This window comes from Cyrtonyx montezumae, unplaced genomic scaffold (genome assembly GCF_038088225.1).
Source record: "Cyrtonyx montezumae isolate F1298 unplaced genomic scaffold, pur_monq_1.0 scaffold_3, whole genome shotgun sequence".
Classification (NCBI taxonomy): Eukaryota; Metazoa; Chordata; class Aves; order Galliformes; family Odontophoridae; genus Cyrtonyx; species Cyrtonyx montezumae.
The window spans coordinates 137,943,432-137,969,538 of NW_027072034.1; the positions used below are offsets into that span (position 1 = coordinate 137,943,432).

At 39.7% G+C, this 26,107-nt stretch overlaps 1 protein-coding gene and 1 long non-coding RNA gene across 2 annotated transcripts; both read right to left on the bottom strand.

Annotated features, from left to right (window-relative positions):
* Positions 1-25,884, bottom strand: LOC136051478 (ankyrin repeat domain-containing protein 26-like). The gene is made up of 24 exons (XM_065740918.1): positions 25,679-25,884; positions 23,862-23,976; positions 23,448-23,621; positions 23,226-23,332; positions 22,675-22,812; positions 21,782-21,918; positions 19,362-19,395; positions 19,209-19,278; positions 14,332-14,434; positions 13,510-13,595; positions 11,103-11,857; positions 10,588-10,597; positions 10,194-10,428; positions 9,344-9,479; positions 8,693-8,726; positions 8,348-8,486; positions 7,233-7,446; positions 5,063-5,246; positions 3,830-3,976; positions 3,184-3,230; positions 3,071-3,080; positions 1,736-1,894; positions 881-1,162; positions 1-237 (listed from the first exon to the last, which is right to left on the bottom strand). Exons 1-24 carry the CDS (start codon positions 25,882-25,884, stop codon positions 1-3), a joined length of 3,759 nt encoding a protein of 1,252 aa, XP_065596990.1.
* Positions 15,489-17,458, bottom strand: LOC136051860 (uncharacterized). The gene is made up of 3 exons (XR_010622503.1): positions 17,433-17,458; positions 16,800-16,923; positions 15,489-15,538 (listed from the first exon to the last, which is right to left on the bottom strand). It is a non-coding gene; the product is annotated as an uncharacterized LOC136051860 (long non-coding RNA).
* Positions 25,885-26,107: the final 223 nt, after the last annotated feature.

Genomic DNA, 26,107 nt, shown 5'->3' on the forward strand with positions numbered 1-26,107 from the left:
TTATTTCAGCTTATTTCCTAGGTATTTTCTAGCTTTCATTTCTTCCAGGTACCTTTCTTTGTATCTTTCTGCTTCTGCCTTTGTGGATTCTTGTTGAAAAACATTGTCTTGTTGAGTGTTCTTTATTCTGTCCAACTCATATTCGAGACTTTCAATTCTGTGCTTTAGTTGGTTTGTCAGTGAGGCATGATGACTGGCTCTAATTTCTTCTAAACGGTCCTGGAAGTCTGCCTGGGCCTGAAGCAGATAACACAATTTCAAGCACTGCAAAGAAAATGTGAACTATCCTTCCCCCCCCAGGGCACAGTTTTACACAGCTGAGGCAACTGTACCTACTCACTACCATCAGGAAATCAAGGCAGAAGCCCAGAACCAACACATTACATAACTGTTTTCATCTAAACAGAGATCTGCTCTTAGCAATATTACTTAGCCTTCTTTTAGAAGCTGCTCTGATATCTCTGTAGGACGGGGCACACAAAAAGGATTCTACAAAGAAATGATGAGAATTGCCCTCCCCACTCTTCCTGCCCCATGGTAACTTCAGTGACTCATTCCCTGAGCATTTTATCCTGTACAGTGACCTGTATCTATGGCCAAACCATCTCTAGGTTGCAATATTCCCGTGCTGATGAGCAGCAATATCAAGATCACCAGTCTGCAATACCCTTTAAGAACTGCAAAACAGACGTCTGTCACAGGAATGCTATTATGTTGGAAACCTACAGGCACACTGCACACACAAAAGCACGTTCACCCAACAATTTTTCATTCTCCTGTACAGGAAAGACACACGCACAGCACTAAGCATCAAATAAAAAAATGAAAAATATATATATGCTTAATAAAAATGACAGACAGACTCAAGAAATTCATTTACCTGCAAAAAAACATTGACTTCTTGTAGTTTTTGTCTGACTTCTTGTGCGGCTCGTTCATCTATCTCTTTCTTATACTGTTCTATTTGGATGAGATTCACCGTATTAGTCTCCAAATGATGTCTGAGTTTTGCCACTTCTTCCTTAAGCTGGCGTTTGTTCTTCTCCAGTTTTTCATGGCTCTCATGCAGAGTATACAGCGCTTCTTTCAAACCCTGGTTTTGTGCTTCCAGATGGATGCATTTTTTAGACTCTAACTCCAGCTTCTGAGAAAGTTCAGTAACCTACAGACAGTAATAAAATGAACTCAGAGGGGTGTAAAATTATTCTTTAAAAATTCATAAAGGGGAATACCATCAGGACTGGAACTGTCATCTGCTGACTCAGTACCAAAGCCAAAGGAAAGTCAAGCTCATCTTTTAAAGGAAGAACAGCTTTTAAACTGTTGCCAATAGGATTCCTCGAGTTCCAGCCTTCCTCAGCTCTTCTGCAGCAAGTATTCCAAATTCTGCACCAAATTCCAAATACAAATACCAAACTAGCAGAATTTAACTTGTGGGAATAGGCTGAAAGGTGCTAGGGCTGCTCTTCTGCTCAATGGAAATCAATGTCCCCTACTTGCAAAAGAAAATAGTTGTTTGTTTGGTTTTTTTTTCATGATTCCAGTAACTCTTTTCTTGCACTACAAAGGAAGGAGGCCAGCTGGCAAAGATTTCTATGGCTTCATGAATTATGACGGGGTATCACTGCTAACCTCTTAACCTCTCTGCTACTCACATTCAGAACATAATTTTTCTCTTCTACACCAGAAACGGGGAAAAACACCCTCGGATTTATAGGTATGAGTTACACTTTACCTGTACCTTGTTTTTCACCCTGTCCAATCCCTTTTGCAAGCGCAAATTGTCTTCCTCAAGATCACTGCGGTACCGTGTAGTAACTTCAAGTGATGCTTCTGACATAGACTGCTTCTTAAGAGCTTCAGCAAGCTCCTGCTGCAGCTGTCTGACCGTACACTGAAGAAACAGAAGAACAGGAGGAAATGCATGACATATCACTTTACTTCTTTAAACTGTCTAGATTATATAATTCAGTCTTCAGAGTGAATTGAAAGGTAAGAAATTTTGTCTCCACCAGCAGGCACTTGCACACAGTAACCTTTATCACACAAGCACACTGCCATCATGTATTTTTTTTCCCCTAAGAAAACACAAAGAACTCTGCTGCAATGTTTGACTGCAGATGTAACTCCAATGATCAAAGGTGTGACCTTATATTAGACCATTCATTGTGCTTTTCTTTCACTATGCAGGCATAATTAAATCCACATGTGTTCCTGAATCTCCTCTGAAGCTTTAAGAAGATGCTGAATCACATCCTCTTAGAGCCTTCTTACTGAGTTCACTGTGGATTAATACATTCTTTATCTAGGATCTTCAAAAAGAGGGAGGAAGAATATAAAGCAATTCACAAGTTAAGACAACTGACAACTCTCTAAGAGTTATTTCCCTATGTTATCTTTAAAAATAAACAAAAATAAGGCGTCTATCTGACAGAAGAGTAATTTCAGCGCACTACTCAAATCGTTGGGGGACACAAACTTTATTATCAAGGTATCTAAAAACTGAATGTGATCATTTCCTATTCTCTAGAAAGGAAAGAAAGATTAACCAAAATGGTTAAGCCAACTTCTTAATCATTACCCTACCTGGAATCGAGAATACTTTACTTCTAAGAACATTCATAATGTATTCTCGCATTACCCTACAGCTGTATAACTGCTCACAATCACAGAATTGCAGGCATTGGAAGGGACTTCAAGAGATCATCTGAGTCCAACCCCTTTGCTGAAGAAGGTACAAGGAATTCCTTGCTCCTACCATCCCTGTTATGCTCCAGTCTTTCTCATTTTCTGTAATCTACATGCAGATATGGGAGCCATACTTGTTTCTTGCACATTCAAGACACCAAGTATGCTAGTAATCTGCATGGCAGCACATTTCATATTCATGCACTCTATCAGTTTTCGGGAGGAGATTTACTTAGTTCCTAATTAGTCTTTCTTCTCTCTGGCTAAACAGATTTCTGCAGAATCATAAAGAATGAACACATTTACATAAGTCTACACATCAGAAAATACGTAAGACTTCAATCAGTGTCTGAAATCAATTTATTGGAGGATTGGCACATGCCTCAGAACTCCTAAAAGGCACACATAAATTAATAACGGCATAACACTAACACTTCAATTTTCTATCATCTTAAGAAGAAGTGGTTTTTTGTACAACAAAAATGATTTTTAAACTGATTTTTGTACAACAGATCCTTTTCTCTTTCACTAGTGTCAGATTCCTGAGTGATAAAGGACATGAATAAATAGTCACTTGGGAAATTGTGGTTTAACCTGGCAGGCAGCCAGGCACCACACAGTCATTTGCTCACTCCTCACCGCTAAGTGGGATGAGGGAGAGATCTGGAAACAAAATTGAACTCATGGGTTGAGATAAAAATAATCAATACAGGCAAATGATGAAAAAAAATGGAAACAAAAATGTGGTGGTAGTATAATAATAAATTCAAAACCCAAGCAATGGGATCACAAACAGCCTCAACCAAGTTCTTTCCTAGTTAATCCCAAAATATCTGGGTGTTTCACAACTAAAAACCTTAAAAATGATGGTAACAACTACACAATGAGGAACAGCAGATAGCTTAAGAAACTGGGTAAACAGCATCTTATTTTCCAGTGGCTTCCTACTTCCACATGCAATTCAGGTATATATGGGATTGATGCTGCTATCCAGAGTTTTTTAAAGAAAGCAGTAACAAAACCAGGTCATAGTGATAAACTGTAGATAATCCACCAACAGGCACAAAGAGTTATTTTTCTTATGACTTTAGAATGAGCACAGTGAAATATAATCACATGCATTAGAAATGGAACTGCTTACCTCTGAATTTTTTTCCATAGTCTTCCTTGACTGTACTTCCAGATCCTTCTGCCTCTGCAGGTGGCTGTTCAAAATTCCTTCTTGTAGGGCTCTAGCACTCTTTTCCTGAGTGAGCTGCATCTGTATTTCATCACGCTCTTCTTCAGTCTACAGCAATATAATGAAACTTGTGAATCCTGAGCAAAATCACAATTAGCAATACCTTCCTGTTTCATTCTTTGCATTCTTACGTTCTATTAATTCTAATAAGAGCTGTTTATCATAAAATCATAGAACGGCCTGAACATCAATCTTCCATGTTTGCAAATAAACATGTTTAAGCACTGCATGTTAACTGGTTAAGCACTGGAATAGGCTCCTCCGGGAGGTGGTTGAGTCACCATCCCGGAATGTGTTTAAAACCCATCTGGATGTGGTGCTCAGGGACATGATTTAGCAGTGGGTTGTTAGAGCTAGGGTAGTATGGTTTGGTTGCTGTTGGACTTGATGATCTTGGAGGTCTTTTCCAACCTGTTGCAAAAAATTAGCGCTCTAAAGTTTTATACTTAACGAATCACACTCTGTAACAAAAGAAAAAGGTAAAACTACCTTTCTTGGAAATGTACAGAGTTTAAGCAGAAACCCAAGTTATCTTTCTAACATACTATATATACACACTGAAAATAGAGATGTACACTTATATGCTTACAGGCAAAGATCTGCCTGTAAGAACAGCATAAAGCCAACAAGTAACATTTCCAAAAGCACACTAATTCCATTAACTATATGCTACTGCAAGGGCTTAAGCCTACATCTGTAACTCAGTGCTAACATTTAGAAATGCTTCAGAACATGTCATTATATTTTCAGTTTACCAAAAGCTAGCAATACTGCTGTACAAATTGAGCTGTACGAGATTTACGAAGACTACTAATGAGGTGAGACCCAGAAGAGGACTGGCCAACTGAACAAACAGACCAGGAGGCAAACTAATGCAAACCACACTGCCATTACATTCAGGCAAACTGAAAGAGGTGATGCTAACCATTTATTGCTCCTGCCAGAACAGTGTGGCCACTGAAGATCCCTAAGGACCATTTTCATGTGCTCTTACTATGTTTGTAATATGTCCTCAAAATGTACCAAGATAATTACCTAATGCCTGTTGCACAAACAAGGTACATTTTCAGTGGACATCCCAGAATACAGTATCAATTAGTATCAAGAAACAGAAAAACTGAATGTTTAATATACCTGCTTCAAGAGTTTTCTCAGCGATATTAACTCTGTTTCTAAATTCCTTGCATGCAATTCAAGTTGTTGTTTCTTCTCTGTCTCTCTATAATACTGATCTTCTTTCTTCCTCAGTTGTTCTTTCATTGTTTCATTTTGCATTTCAGCTTTAAGCCTCCTTTCCTCTTCTTGTTTCAAAGAAAATCTGGGATTTGAAAGAGAATATTTGAGGAATTAAAGCACTGACAAAAAAGTAAATATGCCACATTATGAGCTCGCAGAAACAAACTGTAAAAATGCCACATCTTTTCAAATGCAATATTTTTGCTGTAATTTTAAACTTTTAAAATCCAATTTCAACCCATTAGTGGTGGAAGACATCTTGTACGTGAGCTGTACAAGACTGACAAATAAGCCATTAAGTGACGTATAAAATTCATCATGTGTTTTCCAGTTTATGTAGGCAGATATGAAGAATGTACACTTCTAAAATTTCTAAAAAAAACCCCCAAAACTTCACATTACAGGTGCACACTTCATTCAAAATTAGCTCACTGTCTCACCAGATCAAAATACCATAAACTTTTAGTATCAAAATAAACTGCTCTTAATGTAGTGATCATCATCTACATAGTGAGAACTCATGGAGACTGAAAGTAGTGCTAACAAAAGAGCACATCACTTAACCTAAGACAGATCCAAAAACTTTTAAGCAAGCCTCCTCTAAGACTACAACAACTGTTCACCACGTGTAGAGTAACCTTTTTATTTTTATTCTGAAAGAGTAAGGACAGTATTCCAAAAACAGATTTAGAAATGTTAAGCTCAGAATGATTGAAAAGCACAGTTCTAAAAGTCATTGGATCTACATGTAGGAGGAATATCAGCAACTTGATTTTCAATCTGATAAAAAAAGCCTTGGAGAATGTGAGGCTTTATTTTTTTTAATAACTGAAAACATCAGCAGTTTGATTGGTTAAAACTGTTCACTGATGTGGTTAAAACTGTTCACTGCGTGTCCACAGTAAGTAAACAAGAAAGTATGTTCGTATTTGGTAGTTATTTTGAATATTTTTCCAATATCTTTGTCAACAAATAAGAAAGCAACTATGAACATAAAGAGGTGCCCCAAAAAATCCGCTTTACTAAGTCTGGAAAATGAATCTGCTTCATTAGTAGTGACCACTAATAAATAGCTCAAAAGACTGGCTGTAACATTAGGATTTAAATGGCTTATAATTATTGCTTTAATTTCTCAAAAAGTACAGCTTTTACAAATGTGTAGCTAATAGTTTTGAGATTTCATATAGAAAAAAAATTAATTCCTTGCAATTTATAGATGTTTGGGAATTTTGAAAAACATTCAGAATCAAATCCAGGCCAAATTAGGAACTGCTCTGTCTTACTCATAATCCCCTTCCAGACACTGGGAGACTTCTGACACACCTCCTCGACTTCTTCTCACAGAGAGAAGTGCTTCGTGCTCTGTGATCAGCCTAGAATGCCTCCGCTGCACTCACACATGCTGATTATGATCTCATGTATGGAGAGTCCAAAAGTTGGACTCGGTGCAGCAAAAAAGACCAACAAGAGCTATCACTCCCCTCAGCTTCTTGACGCTCTGCTCCTCTTAACAGAAGCCAGGATACTCTCGGCCTACAGGGCTGTGAGATCATTCTGGCTTTTGTGAGGCTTAAATCTGCCAAAGCTCCCAGGGCCTTCTCAGCAAAGCAGTTCACAAACCCGAGCATTTCCCTGGCTATCCTCACAAGGGATCCCTCCATCCCATGTGCACGGCTTGGAATTCGTTCTTGATGTATTTTGTATAATGCCTGCTGGCCACTCCCCTGAAATAGTGTAAACAGTAATTATAAACCATCTGCATCTAGCAGATGAGGACAAGGGAATGATCTCAAATTTGACCTTCAGTCAAACACACCCACTAAACTGCTTCAATTGGCAGTCTGTGGAGTTGCCACAGTTCCTAATTTTATTTAAAAACGGAAGGTACAAAGACAAAATCTGTGAAGCGCGACTCTTAAAAATACTTGTACTTCCCTATCCATAGAGGTACTTCAGAGATACATGGATGTAGCACTAGGGGACATGGCACGTTGTTGGTGGCTAGACCGTCAGCATCTTCTAAAACGTGATCAGGATAACACACATGATCAAATACAAGATTGCATACCTAAGGCTTTGGATGTCACTTATGAATTCAACTTCTTGGTGAGCCAACATGGATTTCAAATCTTTAGTCTCTTCTGCTATTAATTGCATCTCCTCTTTTTCATTTTCCAATTTCCAGGCTTTGCTCTGGACAGCTGTATGGTGGTTTTTTTCACGACCTATCATCTGTTCATATTCAAGTAGTATGTTTTGAATTTTCAGCGGCACAGCAGAACCTATATGGAGGAAAAAAATACACGAGATTGCACATACAATCTATTTAATTCATTGCTGTACTGGGGCTAGGTGGCAAGGTTTTCAGCAAGTCTCTGTAAGACAGACAGAGAAAACCGTGCCAAATACAGACGGGTCCAACAGACCCACTGCAGGACACAGTTTAGCCTATCAGCCAAGCTCATGGTACCTCCAAGTAAGCATGTATTGGAAAGGGCAAAAAATACCACATAGACAGAGAAGGAGGAAAAAAAAAGCGTAAATAATAGCAGTGGTAACGTAAAGGTAAGATGAAGGAGAGAGAGGAAGGAGGATGCACTCCAGGTGTGGAAGCAGATTCCTAATCAACCTGTGGAGAGGACCATAATGGAGCAGGTGTTTTCCTGCAGCCCGCACTACAGCCTGTAGAGGGACTTATGCTAGAGCAGGGGAAAAGCATGAAGAGGCTGAAGGAGCAAAATTAAGTGTGTGAAAGTGGTGGGTGGAAGGTGTTTCATTTATTTCTTTTTATCGTTCCCACTACCAAATTTAATTGGCAAACAATGAAATCAATTTTCCCCAAGTGGAGCCTGTTTTGCCCATGACAGCAATTAGTGATGGCCCTGCCTTTATGTCAGTTCTTGAACTTTTTAAATTCTATTTTCACCTCCTGTCCTGCTGAAGAATAGAAGTGAGAGGGCAGGTAATCCATATGTGCATTTTGAATTATTAGAAAAGATTAAGAAAATTAGTGCTGCTTATATTTATATCAAGCTATGTGTATACATGCAAGCATATTTGATTATATATATATATTTTTTGGCAAAGATATTTTGGGGAGCAATTTTCATGACTTACTAAGAGGTACCAGCAGGAAAAAAGAGAGGAACTTGTAACAGAAAACAAAGTGATTTAGAAGTTTACCTGCATAAACCGCACTAAGCTGTTCTAACAGCAACATAGCTTTTTTGCAGTTTGAAGTTGTCCACTCAGCATCCCATGTAGTTGTGTCAGAGGACTGTGTTAAATCAAGGTCATCAGTAACAGCCATCTGTGTGCTGACCTACGGACAATACAGTGTGGTAAGTATACAACACTATATTATTGCAGATCATTATAAATGCAAGAACATTCATCCTCTCACTCAGAGATTTGGCTAAAACAGTACAAAGTTGCATACTAGCAGAAATCGTTTGCATCTTGAACTTGATGTAAAAGCTATTACCCTTTAAGTGATTAAAAGCTGATAAAAACGTAATTTTACAGTACCTTTTTCTTCTTGCTCCCTGTTCTTGTTGCACGTCTGGAAAACAGAAAGACACTTCAGTACTGGAATGCTTATACTGCATTACAAACAATAACTGAAATTGCTCTGAAAACTTAGTTTCAGAAGAAAATTAAACTACAGTTTAATAACAAAACTTTTTTACATGTAGTCGAAGGCAAAAAAAAAAAAAGAAACAACAAAAACACCTCTTTATGTGTACTGAATGGCTATGTTTTCTGCATGGTATTAGGAATTATAGAACAGTTCAGGTTGAAAGGGACCTTAAAGGTCATTAGGTCCACGTGGGGAAAGGGAGCCTAAAGGAGACTATCTTGCACCCAGTCCAATTGTGTCCTGAAGATCTCCAATCACAGGAAATTCTATCATGTCACTGGGAAGACTGTTCCAGGAATTGACTGTTCTCCTTCAAAAACATCTTTTATACCAAGATGATACTTCTCCCAGTGCAGCCTGTACCCACTGTACCTTGTTTTCTCCACATGGCTCACATCCAGCTCGCCAACCACCTGTACCCCCAGGTCTTGTTTGGCATAGAACAATCCCTATGCATTCAGTTTATAAATCTTACCTTTCGTTTTCAGGCCAATTTTTGTAATTATTAAATTATTTATAATATTCCTTATATTTAGTACCTTTCTTCATCTTGAGATGTTTCACTGACAGTGCTATCATCCATTAATCCTTGAATCTTCTGCTTAGCCTTCTTCTTTGAAGACTGCCTTTTCTTCTTCTTTTTCTTCTTCCTTTTTGCATTCAGAACAGATTTACAGCATTGAACAGAAAGAAAAAAAATCACCAATTGCGTACATTACATAAAAAAAGAAACACTCTAGGAAAAAAAACAACACAACAAAGACAAGACTAAAGATGTCTGCGATAAAACACAGACTTGATTCCCAAGATCTTGGAAAACATTCAAGCTGTAACGCTTCTCTGTCCCAATCAGGGGATGCACATAGAGCACAGATTTTCCTCAAGAAGACACAGATAAAAAAATCCTGCCTAGAGTTATGCAAAAGCATCTGTGTCTTCTTCAAACTTTTTAGACCTGTTTGGTAATATTATCTTTCCCTTTTTCCTGAAAAAGGGGATCTGAGTTTAATGAAAACAAGTACACGAGGAACACTAGCATCTCCTAGAAAAGGGAGAAAATAAATTAAGTTTCTGCTTTTCTGTTCTGAGTGGCTATTTATTAGGAAAATAGCTTCTTCTCAATCTCCAGCTAAGATTCTGAAGACCCCATTAGTGTCCGTTTTAAGGAAGAAATTCACAAGATCTCTATCTCCTCCAGTGAAATAAAATTGAACGTCCAATGTGCACTCAGTTCTTAGAAAAACATATTTTTAAAAGCTTGAGAATCATGGGACAACTCGGCATAGCTTTCACTGAGGAAAGTGCTTCAAACACAAGACCAGAAAAACCCTGAAGCTAGAACCCCTAAATATTACAAATAAAAATTACAGATTATTTTATTAGTTTACCTTTTTAGTGGCATTTCTGTTAATTTTAATCTCTCCTCAGATGAAGAATTCTCTGTGTGCATTTCTTCTTCTATCGTTCTTTCACTCTCAGTTTTTTCTTCATTCTTCCTTAGAGCAAACTTTTCTTTCACTGGTTGACTGGTAATATCGCCTGCTGGTGTACTGAATTTATCAAGATCTTGTTTCTCCATTGTTTGCTTTTTGAAATGTTTCTGCTTCCCTTCTTCCTTCTCAACCTACGAAGAGAAAGTTAAGCTTCATGTATTTTTTTGTTCCTAAAGGCGATAAAAACTGTATGTAAGACCAAAGAATCTAAGGCTGACTTCTGAAATAATGAAAAATAAAACAAAAAACAAAAAATTGCTCCACAAAAAGTATGAAGTCATTGAAAATACTCTGATTTCACTCATGATTTAAAGTATCACAAAAAAACACAGCCCTTAGGACAGAAACAATAAGTCATGACTGATGGATAAGGAATTAGATGGACTACACACCATTACTTGTAGAAACACAAAATAAAGAGCGGATGAATGACGGAGCACTTCCTTAATGACGAGGAAAAAGAAACCCCAAACTCACAAGCAGAAAGTTTCACAGCAATCAGGAGTTTTAGTGAAAGGCAATGAAGGCACACCATGCACAAATCACAGCAAACGAAGAGATTAGTCAAGACCCTGTTCAGAAGCTATTTTCATTCCTTGACTGAGAATCAAAATTGGTGTACTTGTATGCATTTCTTTTTACAGCAATGAGGTGATCACTACTTACACTGGAACTGACTGCCACCTATTGTTAAACTGAAACACTACATTTTGTTTTCCCCACAACGTAATTAGAAGGTTTTGAGAAAAGTACCACTCTAGTCTCTAGTTTTTTATTTCCATTCCTCCCATTTCCTTGATTTCACTAAGGCAGTCTCTGGAAATCCTTGTCAAATTTCCTCTCTCTTATCAAACCAAGTGTACTTTCATCATTTGTGGAAATCCGTCTTATTTTAGGGGGAATATTAGAAATGCCATCCAAAATATTTGTTTCTAGACAATGTCTCGGGGAATATTCAGGACTTACCTCTACATTCCTACTAATCCCATTCTCATTCTCTTCCATTTCCTCTCCTTTTGCTAGAGGTACTTCTGTATTATCTGTGCACTTAGCACAGTCTTCTTCGTCTGCACTCCAGATATTGTCCATGTTTGCATTTAAATTACTGTGATCAGGAAGGACGGCACAATTTGAAATGACAATTTCCAATTTGGGTTCTTCTAGGTCTGCGTTAAGTTTCGTATCTCCAAATTCACCTTTACTTCCTAACTTATTACTTGATTCTGTCACCCAAGATGAAACACAAAAATTCTCCAGTTCTTCCTTAAAGTCATCTTCTGCCACTTCTGCCGCAAGGGACGTAGATTTTTCAGATTCGTCAATTTCACCAAAACGCTGCTTCAGCTCTGCTGTAACCTTTTTAAAAATTGCTTTCAATTCCATTTTCTCATTTTCAACCCACATTCTTTCATATCTTTCTTCCCACGATTTTAGCTTGTCAGCACTGTGGGATTCCTTGTTTTTTGTTAGGGCTTCCTGAGGAGAAATTTCTGCTCTGTCAGTCTGCTTTTCATGTGCTGTCCTTTCTACCAAGTTGGTAGTTTCTAAAATGCATTTAACCTTAAATAAGCAGATAGAGACAGACAAATTACCAAGAAAAAGGAAATTACGGTTAAGCCAAGTGATGATGTTGCAGACTTATGCGATCATGCAACAAAAATAAAAAAACTACCTTATTTATTTATTTATTTATTTTAAGAAGGAAATAGAAGGATGTAGTTTAGAAACAATGGTTTTTCTTCCTTTAGATTTCTCTGATCACGAGCATTGCTTTTACCAGTTATAGAGAGAAGGCAGGCTAAAAGGACTTTATGTTTTAGTACACTACTTAAGAAAACAAAACAACAACAACAAAAAAACCCGACCAAACAGAAACCAACAAAACTATCAACAACAATGTAGAACACAACTGCCTTAAATTCCCCATCCTCCATCACTTTCTACTATCTGGCACTCTACAACACCCTGCGAGCTGTGTTAACACAGTGTGAGTGATTAACAAGCTTTTTACTACCCACCACAAGGAGAACTGGCTACATTACAATCATTTGTGCTCCCCGGAGTCAGAATTATTAAATTCCATTCCAAGCTTCCAAGAAAAATATTTACTAGGAAAACCTGTTGGTTCCTGCCCTCAGCCCAAAAATCAAAAAGCAAAACATCTACCAAAGCTGTACCATGCCTCAAACCCACCAACTGCATCCTCTCTGCAGTCTCCTCGTAGCTCTGACTTCACACTCTATTCCTCAATGGTGCTGACTGCTCATATCACGTGTCACAGTCCCTGCAACATGCTCCTTGGTTTGTGTTCCCTTCAGAATTAGGCCTGCAGCCTTGGTGTCCCAAGGGGCCAAGACCATTGATCTTCTCACACTGGTTATACAGGCCCTTTTCTCCCTCCACATCCTAACTCTGCAAAAATCTTTCACAATGGAGAGGAGCATCTCAGTCAGCCAACGCTTGTACCAGCCATTCTGCTCCCAGGCTCCACTCTTTTTGCACGTCTACTACCTTCTTTCAGTACTTAAGTTCTGTTCTCTACCTCTTGAAATTCACATCCCTCTTCCACGGTGCCTGGGCATGTGGTTGAAAATACTTGCTCCACTGTCCCTTGAGGTATTACAGAAGACTCTAGACACTCACTGGAGATCCCTACCCCGTCCTGTCCTGTATGCCCAATACAAACGGAATGCCTGCTTTATATTCCTCCATAATGGCCTCCAAAAATTATTTTCAAACACTTTTTAACTTGATCACACAAGGCTACCTTTTGCAGAAGCAGAGAAAGCATTGACAGATCATCATATTTCAGGTTTTTGCTTGATCTTTCTCTTACAAAGAGGAAAATATGGCATATTTTATCAAAGAAACAATCAGATAATAGAAAAATCTTGCTCCCAATTGAATACATATTTTGGATAGGAAAAAAAAAATCACAACTGCACTGCTTCTCAGCTCTGCACACAAAGAAAAACACTGCAGTGTTTAAGCAAACCAGCTGGAAACACATCAGGACGATGTCAAGTATCCATCGCAGCAGCAAGCATTTTACACAACTCTAAGAAGATAGTATCTAACTTCAGATGATAAAATCCTCATGTACAAGACTCTCTTTTCAGAACTATTTACTGAGAGGTAAGCTTTCTTTTACCTAAATGCATAACACAGTTCACTAATTCAGACTATAACTCATAATATCTGTTTTCACATACCTGCTCCCCACAGCTTTCAATGGCTTCCATGACAATCTCTTCTTCAGATGATGATGGCGCATGAAAGACAGAATCGGAGCACTCATCTACAGTGAAGAAATCACATTTTTGTAATGAACATGACTTATTACAACTTACTACAACAACAAAAAAACATCAAGATTTGATTTTAGTTCACTTGGTGGTCAAGTAACACAGATGTACCATAGAAAGATCACCATAATCACCTCTTCCCCCTTTCCATACTGATTTCAAACTTAACTTAGCTGAATCATATGAAGCAGACTTTCAAGACAATTGAAAAGCTGATTTAGAGCTCCCAGAAGCTTGCAAAGATCTGGTTCCAGCCTACTAAGCTAAAATTGGATTAGCCTTTTCAGTTATGTCGTTGTACCCATATTATAAGCTGGACTGCCAAATCATTTTTAAAAAGAGACAAGTTTTATTCCGATAACAAAACTTTCCTGCTCTCTCATGCTCAATCAGGATGGTCATAAGGTAAATGCCACAAGCTGCAGGCAGAAACCCTCAGCAACAAAACCTGAATTTATCCTCAAGTTTAACTCAACCAGACACCACTCTTACCACGTTGAGCAGCAAATTAAAGCAAAAAAAAAACATACATGTCCAGACAACACACACAACACACGCGAGAACTTCCAGGCCAGCAAGAGCAGTGTTAACTGGTGTTAATTAACAAGAGCCCAGCATTTCTTCACTGCTAAAGCACACACCCAGAACACAACAGGGCTCCTATGGAAAACACTAGAAAAAGTTCACTTGTCTATAAACACAGACAAATCCAATCTATGAGAAAGTTACCATTGTTGTGCTCCCCTGAATTATTCAGCAAGCACGCTCCATGTTCATCTGCAGCTGGGAGCAACACACCAGGTGATACTTTTCTCAGGCTTTCGGAATCCGACTGTACAATGTAAAACACATGCATGAGAATTGGTACAAACTTGTTTTTTCTGTAATGTAATTTAATCTTCAATCTTTAATTTAATCTTTGTATCAAAGGTTTTTGTATCTCTAATAAAAGGGAAAAAACATCCTCACGTCTCATCTGAACTATTCTCTCATGTTGATCAAGCTTGGCAAACCAGACAGCCACAAAAGAAATTAACATGGGAAATCAAGATGTTGATAATAAACAAGGAGCTTATGCTCGAGGGGCTTGTACCCCACAGTGGTGAGAGAATGCACCAATCACTCCATTGCAAAAAGAAAACAAGTGTGATTTGTGTTGATTAAAGGCTATTAAAGGCTAACAAGGCAAAGCTAACAGAGATTAAGGCTACCTTGAAAATCTTAGTCTTGTATTTTTAAGAAAGGGGTAGGGGATGAGTTTGTTTTTCCTCACAAAAAAGCAAAAACAACAACAAGAAAAGAACAACCAAGAGGAGGGCTAGCTACAGACCCTGCTCACTTTTGTCTTGTTACTTATCTCAGACAGAACGGATAAAAACAGCCAACACACTCGGTATTTGTTGAACACTTTTGAAAAATGGATTAAGTGTATCTACAAAAGATAGAAGTTCTATACAGAAAAATCTAAATGTCTGTGCTGCTCACTCGGGAGACAACCATTTAATTCCAACTGCATTGGCAGAATAGAGCTGGACAGTGAGAAAAACAATCCTCACACAAGCTCCCCTGAGCAGCTAACAAGTTTTTATGTGCAGTAAACCATGCTGTATCAACATCATGCTAGAAAACCAACTCCAAAGCCAGTAGCTAGGAGGCCCACGTAAGCAGTTTGACCTAACTTTGTCCCACCACTAACTGAACACACAATCTACCGTGTAAGAACTTCAAAGACCCCCAGTTACAGACATAGAGCAGCAACAACACGAGGTAAACAAGCCTCATCAGGGGCAGGGCTCAATTCAAAGGGAAGCTCTCAAGTAGCTCTCATCTGACTCTCCCCTACACTGAGGAGATACACATTTCACAGGAAGTACCTCAGAATCCAAGGGAGACTCAGACTCTTGCTCTTTTTCTGCTCCTACTGCTGGCAGGGCACCTACAAAGGATGGACAAAGAGAGACATTGAGAGTTCACTGCACCCCACTTTTATCACCCATCAGTCAAACCCAGGATCTGAAAGAAGAGTAACGGTTCTACAGCAGAGGACAAACCAACCAAGAAATGAGTTATATTCATGGGTATCTTCACACGCAGTCACATCACAGTGTTCCTCTACTCCTCTTATCTCTTTTCCAACAAAAGATGCCTGAGGATGACAGCTGATATGGCCATATTCCTCACATTTGGATAATGTTCAGGAAAACACTCCAGCATGCTGCAGTCTCAGCAAAAACAGAGCTCGAGTCATCTTCCCTCTAGCCTACCTCCAGCATTTGGCATTTATGATCACTTCCCGGTGTACAGGACATGCCATACAAGCATCATGCAAAAAACTGTCACACTAAGAGGAAGCTGCCGCCACACACAGCTCCTTGTTAAATGCTATCAAGCAAGTCCTCCCCTGACTAAGATTCCAAGAAGGTAGATACTTAAGGACTGCCATTTAAAAATGGAGTAGGAGCTCACCGTTCCAGTACTTAGCCCACACAACTGCAAGCATTTTTCAGTTTAGCAATTACCAGTCTAGTCTCTTCTCTGCCAGCAGAGCATAATGTTGAGTGTCACTACCAAACTCCTGGCCAGAACAGACCACCTTCATTTCTCTGTTTTAAGCTACATCTTTATGTTAAATAAACTCAGGATTCATTCACACAGAAATGCATGGAACATTTGCAGGAAAGAGGCAGAGAGTAGTGATGGTCTCCACTCTGGGAAACTATAATTGTTAATTCCAGCCCGGGTGCTGACTACTTATCGTTTGCCAAATGCTTGCTTAGGGGAAAATGCGCAAAGACAGAAGAGCACGTACCTCGAGTGCTTCTGCCAGACCCTCTGTGCAGCATCTGACCAATAGATAGCTACACATGCTCTGAAAACATATACTGCTGCCGCAAGCTCTGCTCTGGAGACAGACTATGGAAACGGTATCTTCCCCTGCTCTGAGACCCTGAGGGGAGTACCAAAGTACCCATACTCTCAGCTGCTCAAGCACACAGAGGAGTAGCACTGGAGAGACCTTCTACATCTTAAAACTGAACAAGATGAAGCACCTCTTCAAATCACCTCTACCCCTGCTGGCTAGGGTTCACTGGTAACAGCAGCATTTATCATCTTTGAGGATAATGACCATTTTAATTCCTTAATGGAGCAACTATACTTATAGAGGAATAATCGGGATCAGTATTTAATTAACTCACTTCTCACATGAGCAGCATCTTGGACTTGACGGGTATTACTACAAACAGAGTTTTCCACACCCATAAGAACTGCAGTAAGCAGCTCTTCACCAGTGTCTTCCTTCTCCTGTTTTGACTTTTCTTCCTGAAAGAGATTGACCAAAACAGTTGGAAAGGACAGAAACAAATATGTTCTTCACCATTCATCAACAACTTGGAAAACACTTTTCACGAGTAAGACTAAAATGAAGCAAAGCTCAACTAAGTTTCTAAAGGCCTTCAATTACATGAATCTGTATGATTAAACAGCAATGCCTCATGCTGTAAACTTCATCCCTGGTTAGGCAAAGCCCTGAAGCACTTCCTTGTGGCAGCCTAATTCCAGCTTCACTTATATTACTCAGGACCACAGTTTCCAGAAAAAATGAACTTCTTCATCTTTGTCCTTGTAATCGCATATTAAAAATATTGAAAATGATGTCTGATACTATTCTTATGAATAAGAAATGTCTTTGGCTACGAGTAAGATATTTTTAGTATCAAAATAGGAAAGTATGCATACATGGCAAAGTATTAACAGGAACACTGTTTACTGTTGCTTATCTGTATTGCCCTTAATAAACTCTTGCACTTGAATCATCGCAGTACACTTACTTTTGTGCTCGAGGTAAATGCTGCCCTTGTATTTAGACACAAGTTTTCACTTCCTTGTTTCAGCACTTCATGGAATTTATTATCTACTTGTTTACACTGCTCTTCTTCAGCATCTTCATCATCCATGACAGGAAAAAGGAGTATGAATCAAATGAGTTATACAAATAGCAACAGGCATTTTACCCATTTAAAACACAGGAGAGGACTCCTCTGGGACAGTATGGACAAGAAGCCAGGTAAGGGCAGGGTGGGGGAAATACTTATCACAGACAAAAGATTAGGAGGGGACTCAGTATCTTCATTTTCATTATCTGACTTATTTTACCCTGAAATGACTATTTGTTCTGTTCTCATAATACTACCTTCTTCGTTTACTATAGCCAAGTGGAAAAAAAACCCAACAAAAAACAACCACACAAAATGAAATTACTTAGCAAGCTTTCATTTGTATGTCATTCTATCATGAAGTCTTTTCCAAATAACTTACTATTATTCTGGAACTTTGGGGAAACATTCATTAACACTGCCAAGTTTGGCTTCTGTGGCTTCTGCAAATGAAAATACATTTTAAAATAATTATTTGATCTATTTTTTATTAGCTTGTTTGTTTTTAAACAAATCTTTTACCTACATCAAATCTTGAACAGTAAATAAAAGGCTGACTCCTTTTGAAAGTACTTATATGCTTTCTAGATCCTTCAATTTTAATTACACAAACATTCTTCATGTATACAAGTCAGTGACTATTTTACTTCAAAACTATCTGTAGGTGCATAACAATCCCAAGAAAAATGTTTTGTTTTTTTTTTTACACATAAGTAAAATACATCTACACTTGGGATTGCAGTCTGGTTGCTTACTTGTATGTGAACACAACTCACGTAACTTAAGTGTTCCTTAAGCTTGAAGCATAAATAGGTTATATTTAAACTCCACTCAGTGACAGATCTGTAAATTTCAAAACAACGCTTGAAATATGCATCACTTCAATTTAAATCAATGTAAGCAAATGGAATGATGTTTAAAGTACACATGCTTCCATCTCCAGCATTGCAGAGTGTGTTGAACTACCAAATCCTAATCATTGCAGAATCCCAGTGCAACTGACTACATACTCCAGACATCACTGAAAAAAACGTCAATCCTTCAGAACATCAATAAGAACAGTAGGAGTGAGCAGATGTAGCTTATAAAAAGAGTAAAATCAAAGTATCCAAAACCAAAGAAAATAATGCAGCGTGAGATTATGTACAAGCACGGAATGTCATCCCACAGAGAAAGGAAAAAAGAAAAAGATCCTTATTTGAGCAGCTCAAGCATTAAGCACTCAAGGAACCTAGTGAGAAAGAAAAGAGAACCAGGTGATGAACAGTTTGACTAGATTTTGATAAATAAATATTCTTTTTGATTATCAGTTAGCATTCTACCATGTAAACTAGGGGAAACCATAGCAAAGTTTGAAAGAGAACAAAATAGGTTATTAACTTACCAACCCCTAAAGTCTGCAAATCTGACTCAAGGAACAGCTACAAAAATCTGTTTTTTTATCTTGGTATCTACTGCGTTTTTGCCCCAGACCATAAATCTACTGCATGTTCTGCCAAAGGTACATCTCTTTTTGGAAAAACTCAGAGCTGAAGAAAGGTTGACAGACCAGAGACTCCTTTTAAGGAGAAAAAAATGAATTGTCTGGAAAAGCAGTTTACTGCAATCTAATAGAGAACTGCCTTAAAATAACTTACTTGACATAGCCATTTTCCTACAAAGGCACTGTACCTTGGGGGTAAAATCCAGTTCTTCTTCGTCAGAAGTATGCCGACGGTCATTATCGTCCTCTTTTTCAGAACTTCTTAGAAAACAAAGCAAAATAAATACTGGTTCTCTCAAATCATTTCTCAAGTAAGTGTTTGGTATTTTTAGAAGTCTCACCTTATTGAACCTCCTCCGGAAATGTCATCTATTGCTGTTCAAATATAAATGGAAAAGTGGAAATTAGATTTTGCATAGTAAAAATTAATTAGTACCAACACTGAACACGGAAAAACGGTTCATAATAGTATGGAAGCTGGAGTGGCCAATTCAATAAAAACACCACGAAGGAAAGCATCTACAAAACAGTGCTTTTTCAAACTATATTGTAAAAATAAAATGATAAAAACAGAGGTAAAATGAGAGATATTTGCATTTTATTTGCTGCTCTTCCAAGCTATGGATTATTCTGAAAAACGTAAAGAAAATCAAAAAGCATACTTGAGAGCTAAAGGCTGTCCTTAGATAGAAGAATCACCAGCAGTTCTCCACAGTGAATCATCAAAGGATATACAAGAGACAAAAGGAGCATTACCCGGGCATGCTATACTACACTGCAAGTTTTCATCAGTCCAGTGGAGGTAGTAATTCACACCTAAGATCATACGGTAAGTCGCGTCAGAAGGGATCTCCAGAAGTCTATCAGCCAACTACTTAGAGCCAGCTCAGCTTTCAGGTCAGGAAAAGTTGGTTAGGGCTTTATTCAGTGTAGTCTTGAACACCTCCAAGAAGAGAAACGGTCCAACCTCTCTCTTTTGCCATCCTTATCATGGCAACACTTTTCATTTCCAGTTAGAAACTTTCTTGCTACCATTTCCACGTGGCTCTTGCACTTCCACCTCCTGCCAGGTATCACAGGGAAGCACCCGGCTTTGTCTTTTGATCCGCATTAGAAGCCACTGTTAGGACCTTTCAAAGCTCCCTCTTCTTCAGGCTGAGTAAGCCCATTTTCTCAGCCCCCTCTCACGGGGCAAATACTCCTTCACAAAAATGATGGCTCCCTAGAGAATTAGCTCACTGCTGAACCATCAACCTCTGGGGCATTCAAGGTTCAAGGCATCCACAGCCTCACTGGGCAACCTGGACCAGCGTCTCACCACCCTCACAGTAAACAATTCCATCCTAATATTTAGTCTACCTTCTACTCAGAATAAGAATCCTTCATATTTTAAAGTGATCCAGGCCTGTCAGCCCTTACTGTGGAGAAAAAGAGAAACTATCTACATGCACAGAAGGTAGCAACTGAGTGGGTTTGGGATGAAAACAGGATTTTGATGATTAAACCAACTGTATCAAGCCCCACCGAAGAGCAAGCAAACAAATCTGCAAAACCAACCTACGAGAAACTTTTCCAACCAATGTCGATTTCAAAGCAACTGCTCCTAAGTCAAAGACAATATCACTTGGGTCTAAAATCTATTATATCTGTGAAGAGTCTGGGAAGAAAAAATATGCCGTGTATTCTTTGTTTATACTTCCCAACGCCTTACAATAATAATAATAAATTTTGAGCAAGTGTAATAGATAATGAATTGTGTTTGACATAATTCTGACACAAAGCCCTTAAAATAAGGAATAAATAAAATCTCCTATGTTAGGGGGGCCTGAAATGTAAATGGCAAGGTAAACATTTCCTTTATACTAAAACAGTGGTTTTCTAAGATTCCTTTGGGGCAATATGAGCATATAAACGCTGCCTGGATTTTAAAGGAGTTCCCTTCCTTTAATTACAAAGCAACGAGGCAAAGCTATAGTATTTCTGGATCACAAAGTCCTGTGGTCTTCCTTAAATAAAACCGATTGGAGCTGAAGAAAAGCATCACTTTTATCATAAACCAAACCATGTCCAAAAAGATGCAGTATACACAAACACTGTACCATTGTTGCTGATGAAGTTACCTGTCCAAGACAATTTTTGTTAATGTCTCCACAGCACAAAAACAACTGTAATTGAAGGTGAGAAGTTATGTGACTTTCTACAAGGAGCTTAGTACGGGTGAAACTATCACAATTAATATAATAATTAAAACAAAGTGACAGAAATCCTGTGGAACTCAACAAAACATGCATCTTCTTGCAAGTCATCTGCTGCTTCACTGCTACAAAAGATAAAACAATTCAGGACAAAACTACAGCTGTTGCAATCTGATCTTCTGAGCAAGGATCTGAAAGAGCATCTCTAAGAAAAACTGCACACCTGAATAAACAAGGTCACTCTAACCTAGTTTGTTCCCCGTCTTCCCTTCTCCTCCTTGCCAAAAGGAAAACTCAAATAATGGAGCAACTTGATGGGTGCTGAAGGTGACAACTGTATGAGTGGATAGATGTAATGAACACAAATCACAACTGTCCTCACAATCTGTTGAGATGCATTTCAAAGTAGCCGCAAGCAAGCACATTCATAAAACTTCTTGCAACAGTCGAACTGATGCTTCCACCAAAATCAATACTAAGCGCCGTAAACTAAAAAGATACAAACCAACCTAAGGAAGAAACCATCATGATTTTCTCATTAGCTCTACCACAGTTAAAAATCCTACCTCGGTCCATAGCAGGTGCACCCAAGGTAAAGACAGTAGCACTAGACTTGTCAGGAGTCATAGGTACTGCGATGTCTTGGCTATCACGTGCAGAAGCTTCCCCTGTGTTCTCCCCGTCTGCCAGTTGTTTACTAAGACTATAGAAAGAGAGGAAATGCATTTGAGAAAAATAATCCCATACCTGCACACAACACTTAATGGAATAGTAAGAGCCTCCTACTATCCACTCTAGACACATCCATAGCCAAAATGATTGATATATTCAGTCAGGGTAACACAGTCTACTTATTGCCTGACTGTAACATGCTAAAGTATTCCAGACATGACCATTCTATACATGCACATCCATATCTATGAAGTTATTTACTTCTGCTTGGCACATTTTTGCAGTCCAGTTTTTACAAATACAACCACACTCTTAGGAACGAATGCCATGGGTTAAACGCTCACGCATAAGAGTAAGTAAAACTGCTCAGTAATTTAACAAAAGAAATAACAGCTAGATCTTTTCTGAAACAGAAGGTAGATGGTTACTGAGCAGGGGAAGTGAAGACGGTAATAGCAATGGTTCTGTTTGTAAACTCTTCTCAAAACATTTCAGTTTTTCAAGTTCCATCTCAATAACTGCGGGCTACAGACACTTTAATAAAGAGTGAATACTAGGCAGATATGAGCTTAGCAACAAACACATGAAATCTTCTAGAGAATTTTGAGCAGAAGCCCTCTTCAACTTTCAAATCAACACCAGACACATGAACAGTACATGTCAGAAGATGTCCCTGAATACATCTTCAAGAGGGGTCTCAACACACAATTAAACCTTGGTCCTGTTATTACATAGGTCCAAATCCAACACCGATAACTGAAAACTTAGCAATAAATTTAAAGCTTACCTAGAATGTCCGTGAATAATAGCATAATCCTCAGCTGTCCATCCATTAGTGTCTTTATGGGAAAGATCAGCACCATAGCAAAGAAGAAGTTTTATCAACTTAAGCTCCCCACCAGCCGCAGCAGTCATAAGAGGGGTTCTGAAGCATCAAAAAGACAAAATATATAACTTTACTCAGACATTGTAATTATTTTAATCCCCATTTGCTCACTTTCAAAGAAAAATAAAATCACTTTATGAACAGAAGAGCTTCTACATTGACAACGCTTGAGTACAAGCTATGTGACAATCTGAAAAACCCTCTAGGGCATAAATGCAATGCTGCTGGCACGACAGCACTTTCCTGCCACAGAGGCTACTGCAACTTTTCTTGCAGTTCTCAATGCAGAAAACATGCAGTAATGCATGACACCAGCTTTCAGACCTGCTTTCACCAATCACTCAGGGAACTTCTCTGTGTGCCTTTCTGCTTCAACACTCAATCCCATACTTCTCATCAGTCCAACTTGAAGACAATTTAGGTGACCCACAGAGTTTAGATCACCTCCTCACCTTTCACCTTTATCTCGAGCGTGAACATCAGCTCCTTTTTTAAGGAGGAGCTCTACCATCTCTTCATGATGTTCAGAGACAGCGAGAATAAGGGGAGTACATCCCTCCTGAGAGGACAGAAATAACTCAAGTTAAAAATCAAAAGAAACAAACGAAGAAGCTTCAATAAAAATCCTGATGCAACTTTTTGGAAGATCTTCCCTACCGAATCTCAAAATGTACCTTATTCTTAGCATCAATATGGGCACTGTGCTCAATTAACATCCTTGCTAGAGATGTGTTAGGAGCTACAGCAGCCATGTGAAGGGCAGTGTTGCCGCTAGCATCGGCCAGGTTTGGATCAGCACCGTGCTCCAGCAGGACTGTCGCACATTTTTCTTGCTGGCACTGTACTGCCTGGAAACAACACACACAAAAAAAGGCAAAATTTCCAGCAGTCATATTTCACCGTGTCACGACTACTACAACTTCTCAATCCTGGAATATAAAATCATTTTCCAAGATGAGCTAGCCCACGCCAATTACAGCTTGCATGTTTCTAAACAGACTTACATAAAGAATCTGGTAAGACATCCATCTTTTAAAACACAATCAATAATTCCTACTTGCATACGGAGCATAACATGTTCTACCTACCTTCATCAGCGGTGATCTGTTATCTGTGTCAGGAAGATTGAGCTTACAGTTGTTTTCTACTAGAAACGTAACGACATCCGCATGTCCATTTGCACAAGCAAGATGCAGTGCTGTCCTGAAAATTAAATGTGTAAATTGAAACTGGTAGCTAAATAAATCATTTCAGTCTGTGGTACACAAATAGGGCAAATTTAATTTCTCCATCCCAATCACCTCCCAAAATGTTAAACACAATAAAATTAAAAATCCCAAGCTCGTTCCATTACGAGTAACAGAAGTTGTACACCCAAAGCCTGAGGAGGGCTAGGAACAACCTTCCATAGCATCTGCTGAATGAGACAACATTTTCTCCACTGGAAAACTGAACTTTCACAAAGATTCCTGTGTCAAGGCACTGGCTGCTGCCTTTGACAGAAAGTTGCTTGTGGTACAGTAAGGGAGACTAAAGCTTGGGAATCTGAGAGCTGTGGTGGCATGTAAAATTCTAGGTTCTCCCAGGATCATTCACGCAGCAGACTCATATCATAGATGCAGGAGATGGGTTTTATAGGAAAAATATTCATGCACTAGCTTGGTTATTACTGCAACCAGTTTGGTGCAAAAGTGTTCTACATCTGACAACGTCTGGCAGAGCAGATGGCAGAACACTGGTATTCTGACTAAAACAAATAATACCTGACCTTCCTGGTGCTTACAGCTATGATATAAACGCGTTATCACAGAGGAAGTCCCCTTCTGAGAGGGAAAGCTGTGTTTCCAATACGCATGAGAAAATTAAACTTCTTTTCTTCAGGTTAAAGACAGAAAGAAAGGGGCTTTTTCAAACTGCTAAGGGTCTGACGACAACTACTCAGTGTGCTTGTATCCAAAGCTGCAGTCATCCGAACAGTACCTGCAGGAGTTTCACCGAATCACAGAACTGTAGGGGCTGGAAGAGACCTCTTTGAGTCCAACCCCCTGCCAAAGCAGCTCCCTAGCCTAGGTTGCACACGTGGGTGTCCAGGTGGGTTTTGAACGTCTCTAGAGAAGGAGACTCCACCGCCTCTCTGTGCAGCCTGTGCCAGTGCTCCGGCACTGCACTGCGAAGAATATCCCACACACATTTGCGCAGAACTTCCTATGCTTCAGTTTGTGGCCATTACCCCTATTCCTATCACCACACACTGCAGAGAAGAGTACAGCCTCATCCCTTTGCCTCCCATTCCTTAGATACTTATAGACATGGCTCAGATCCCCCCTGAATCTTCTTTTATGAAGGCTGAACAGATGCATTTTCCCCCCTAAAAACACAGGGCAAGGCAGCACAAACAGAAGGCACAGTTCCTCCTGCATGGGACACCTGCTCCAGCAGAGCAGCAGATGAGCAAGAAAGCAGTCAGCATCTTTCTCCCTCCAAGGTCACGTGAAATCCTGCAACTCGTCAAGAATTTATAGGGAGTGTTTTTCTTTTTCACACAATCATTAAAGGTTGGAAAAGGCCTCCAAGATATCCAGTCCACCTGTCCACCTATCACCAACGCTGCGCACTAAACCGTGTCCCTTAGTATCACTCCTACACATTTCTTAGGGACGGTGACTTCACCGCCCCCCTGGTCAGCACGTGCCAGTGCACAACCGCTTTTTTGAACAAAAAGTTGACTTCAACATCCAACCTGAACCTCCCCTGGCACAATCTGAGGCCGTTCCCTCCCGCCCTAGCAGATCCCATCACAGGCAGGCTGATGAGCCTCCTCCACAAGATCAGTTCCTCCAAGGCAGATCACCCAAAAGCTCCTTGCTACAGCCGCGCCCGTCCCATCCCGTCCCGCCGCCCTCACCGCTGCTCCTTGTCGCGTCCATCGATGCTGTACTTCTTCAGTGCCTGCCGCACCTGGACCAGCACTCCTGCAGCGGCTGCTCGGTGCAGCTTGCTCAGCTCCTTCGGCCGGAGCTCGTACGCACCGGTGGGGCACGGAGAAGTGGCACTGCAGGACGGCGGCGACTCCCGTTTCTTCTTCTTTCTAAAGGTGAATATCTTCTTCATGTCGTCTCAGGAGGCTACCGGGACGAGGAGCCCAGAGCACAACGCGAAACCCTGGTGCACGAACATCAACCCGCAGCCAAATGAGCGGTTGGGCGTCCGGGCGACCCTTGATCCCCATGGCAACGCTGCGAGCACAAAATAGAGGCGGGAGGCGGAGCTACGCGGTTCCAGTGGGCACGCGCCCACAGATAGCAGGAGAGTATGCGCATGCGCAGACTCAGTC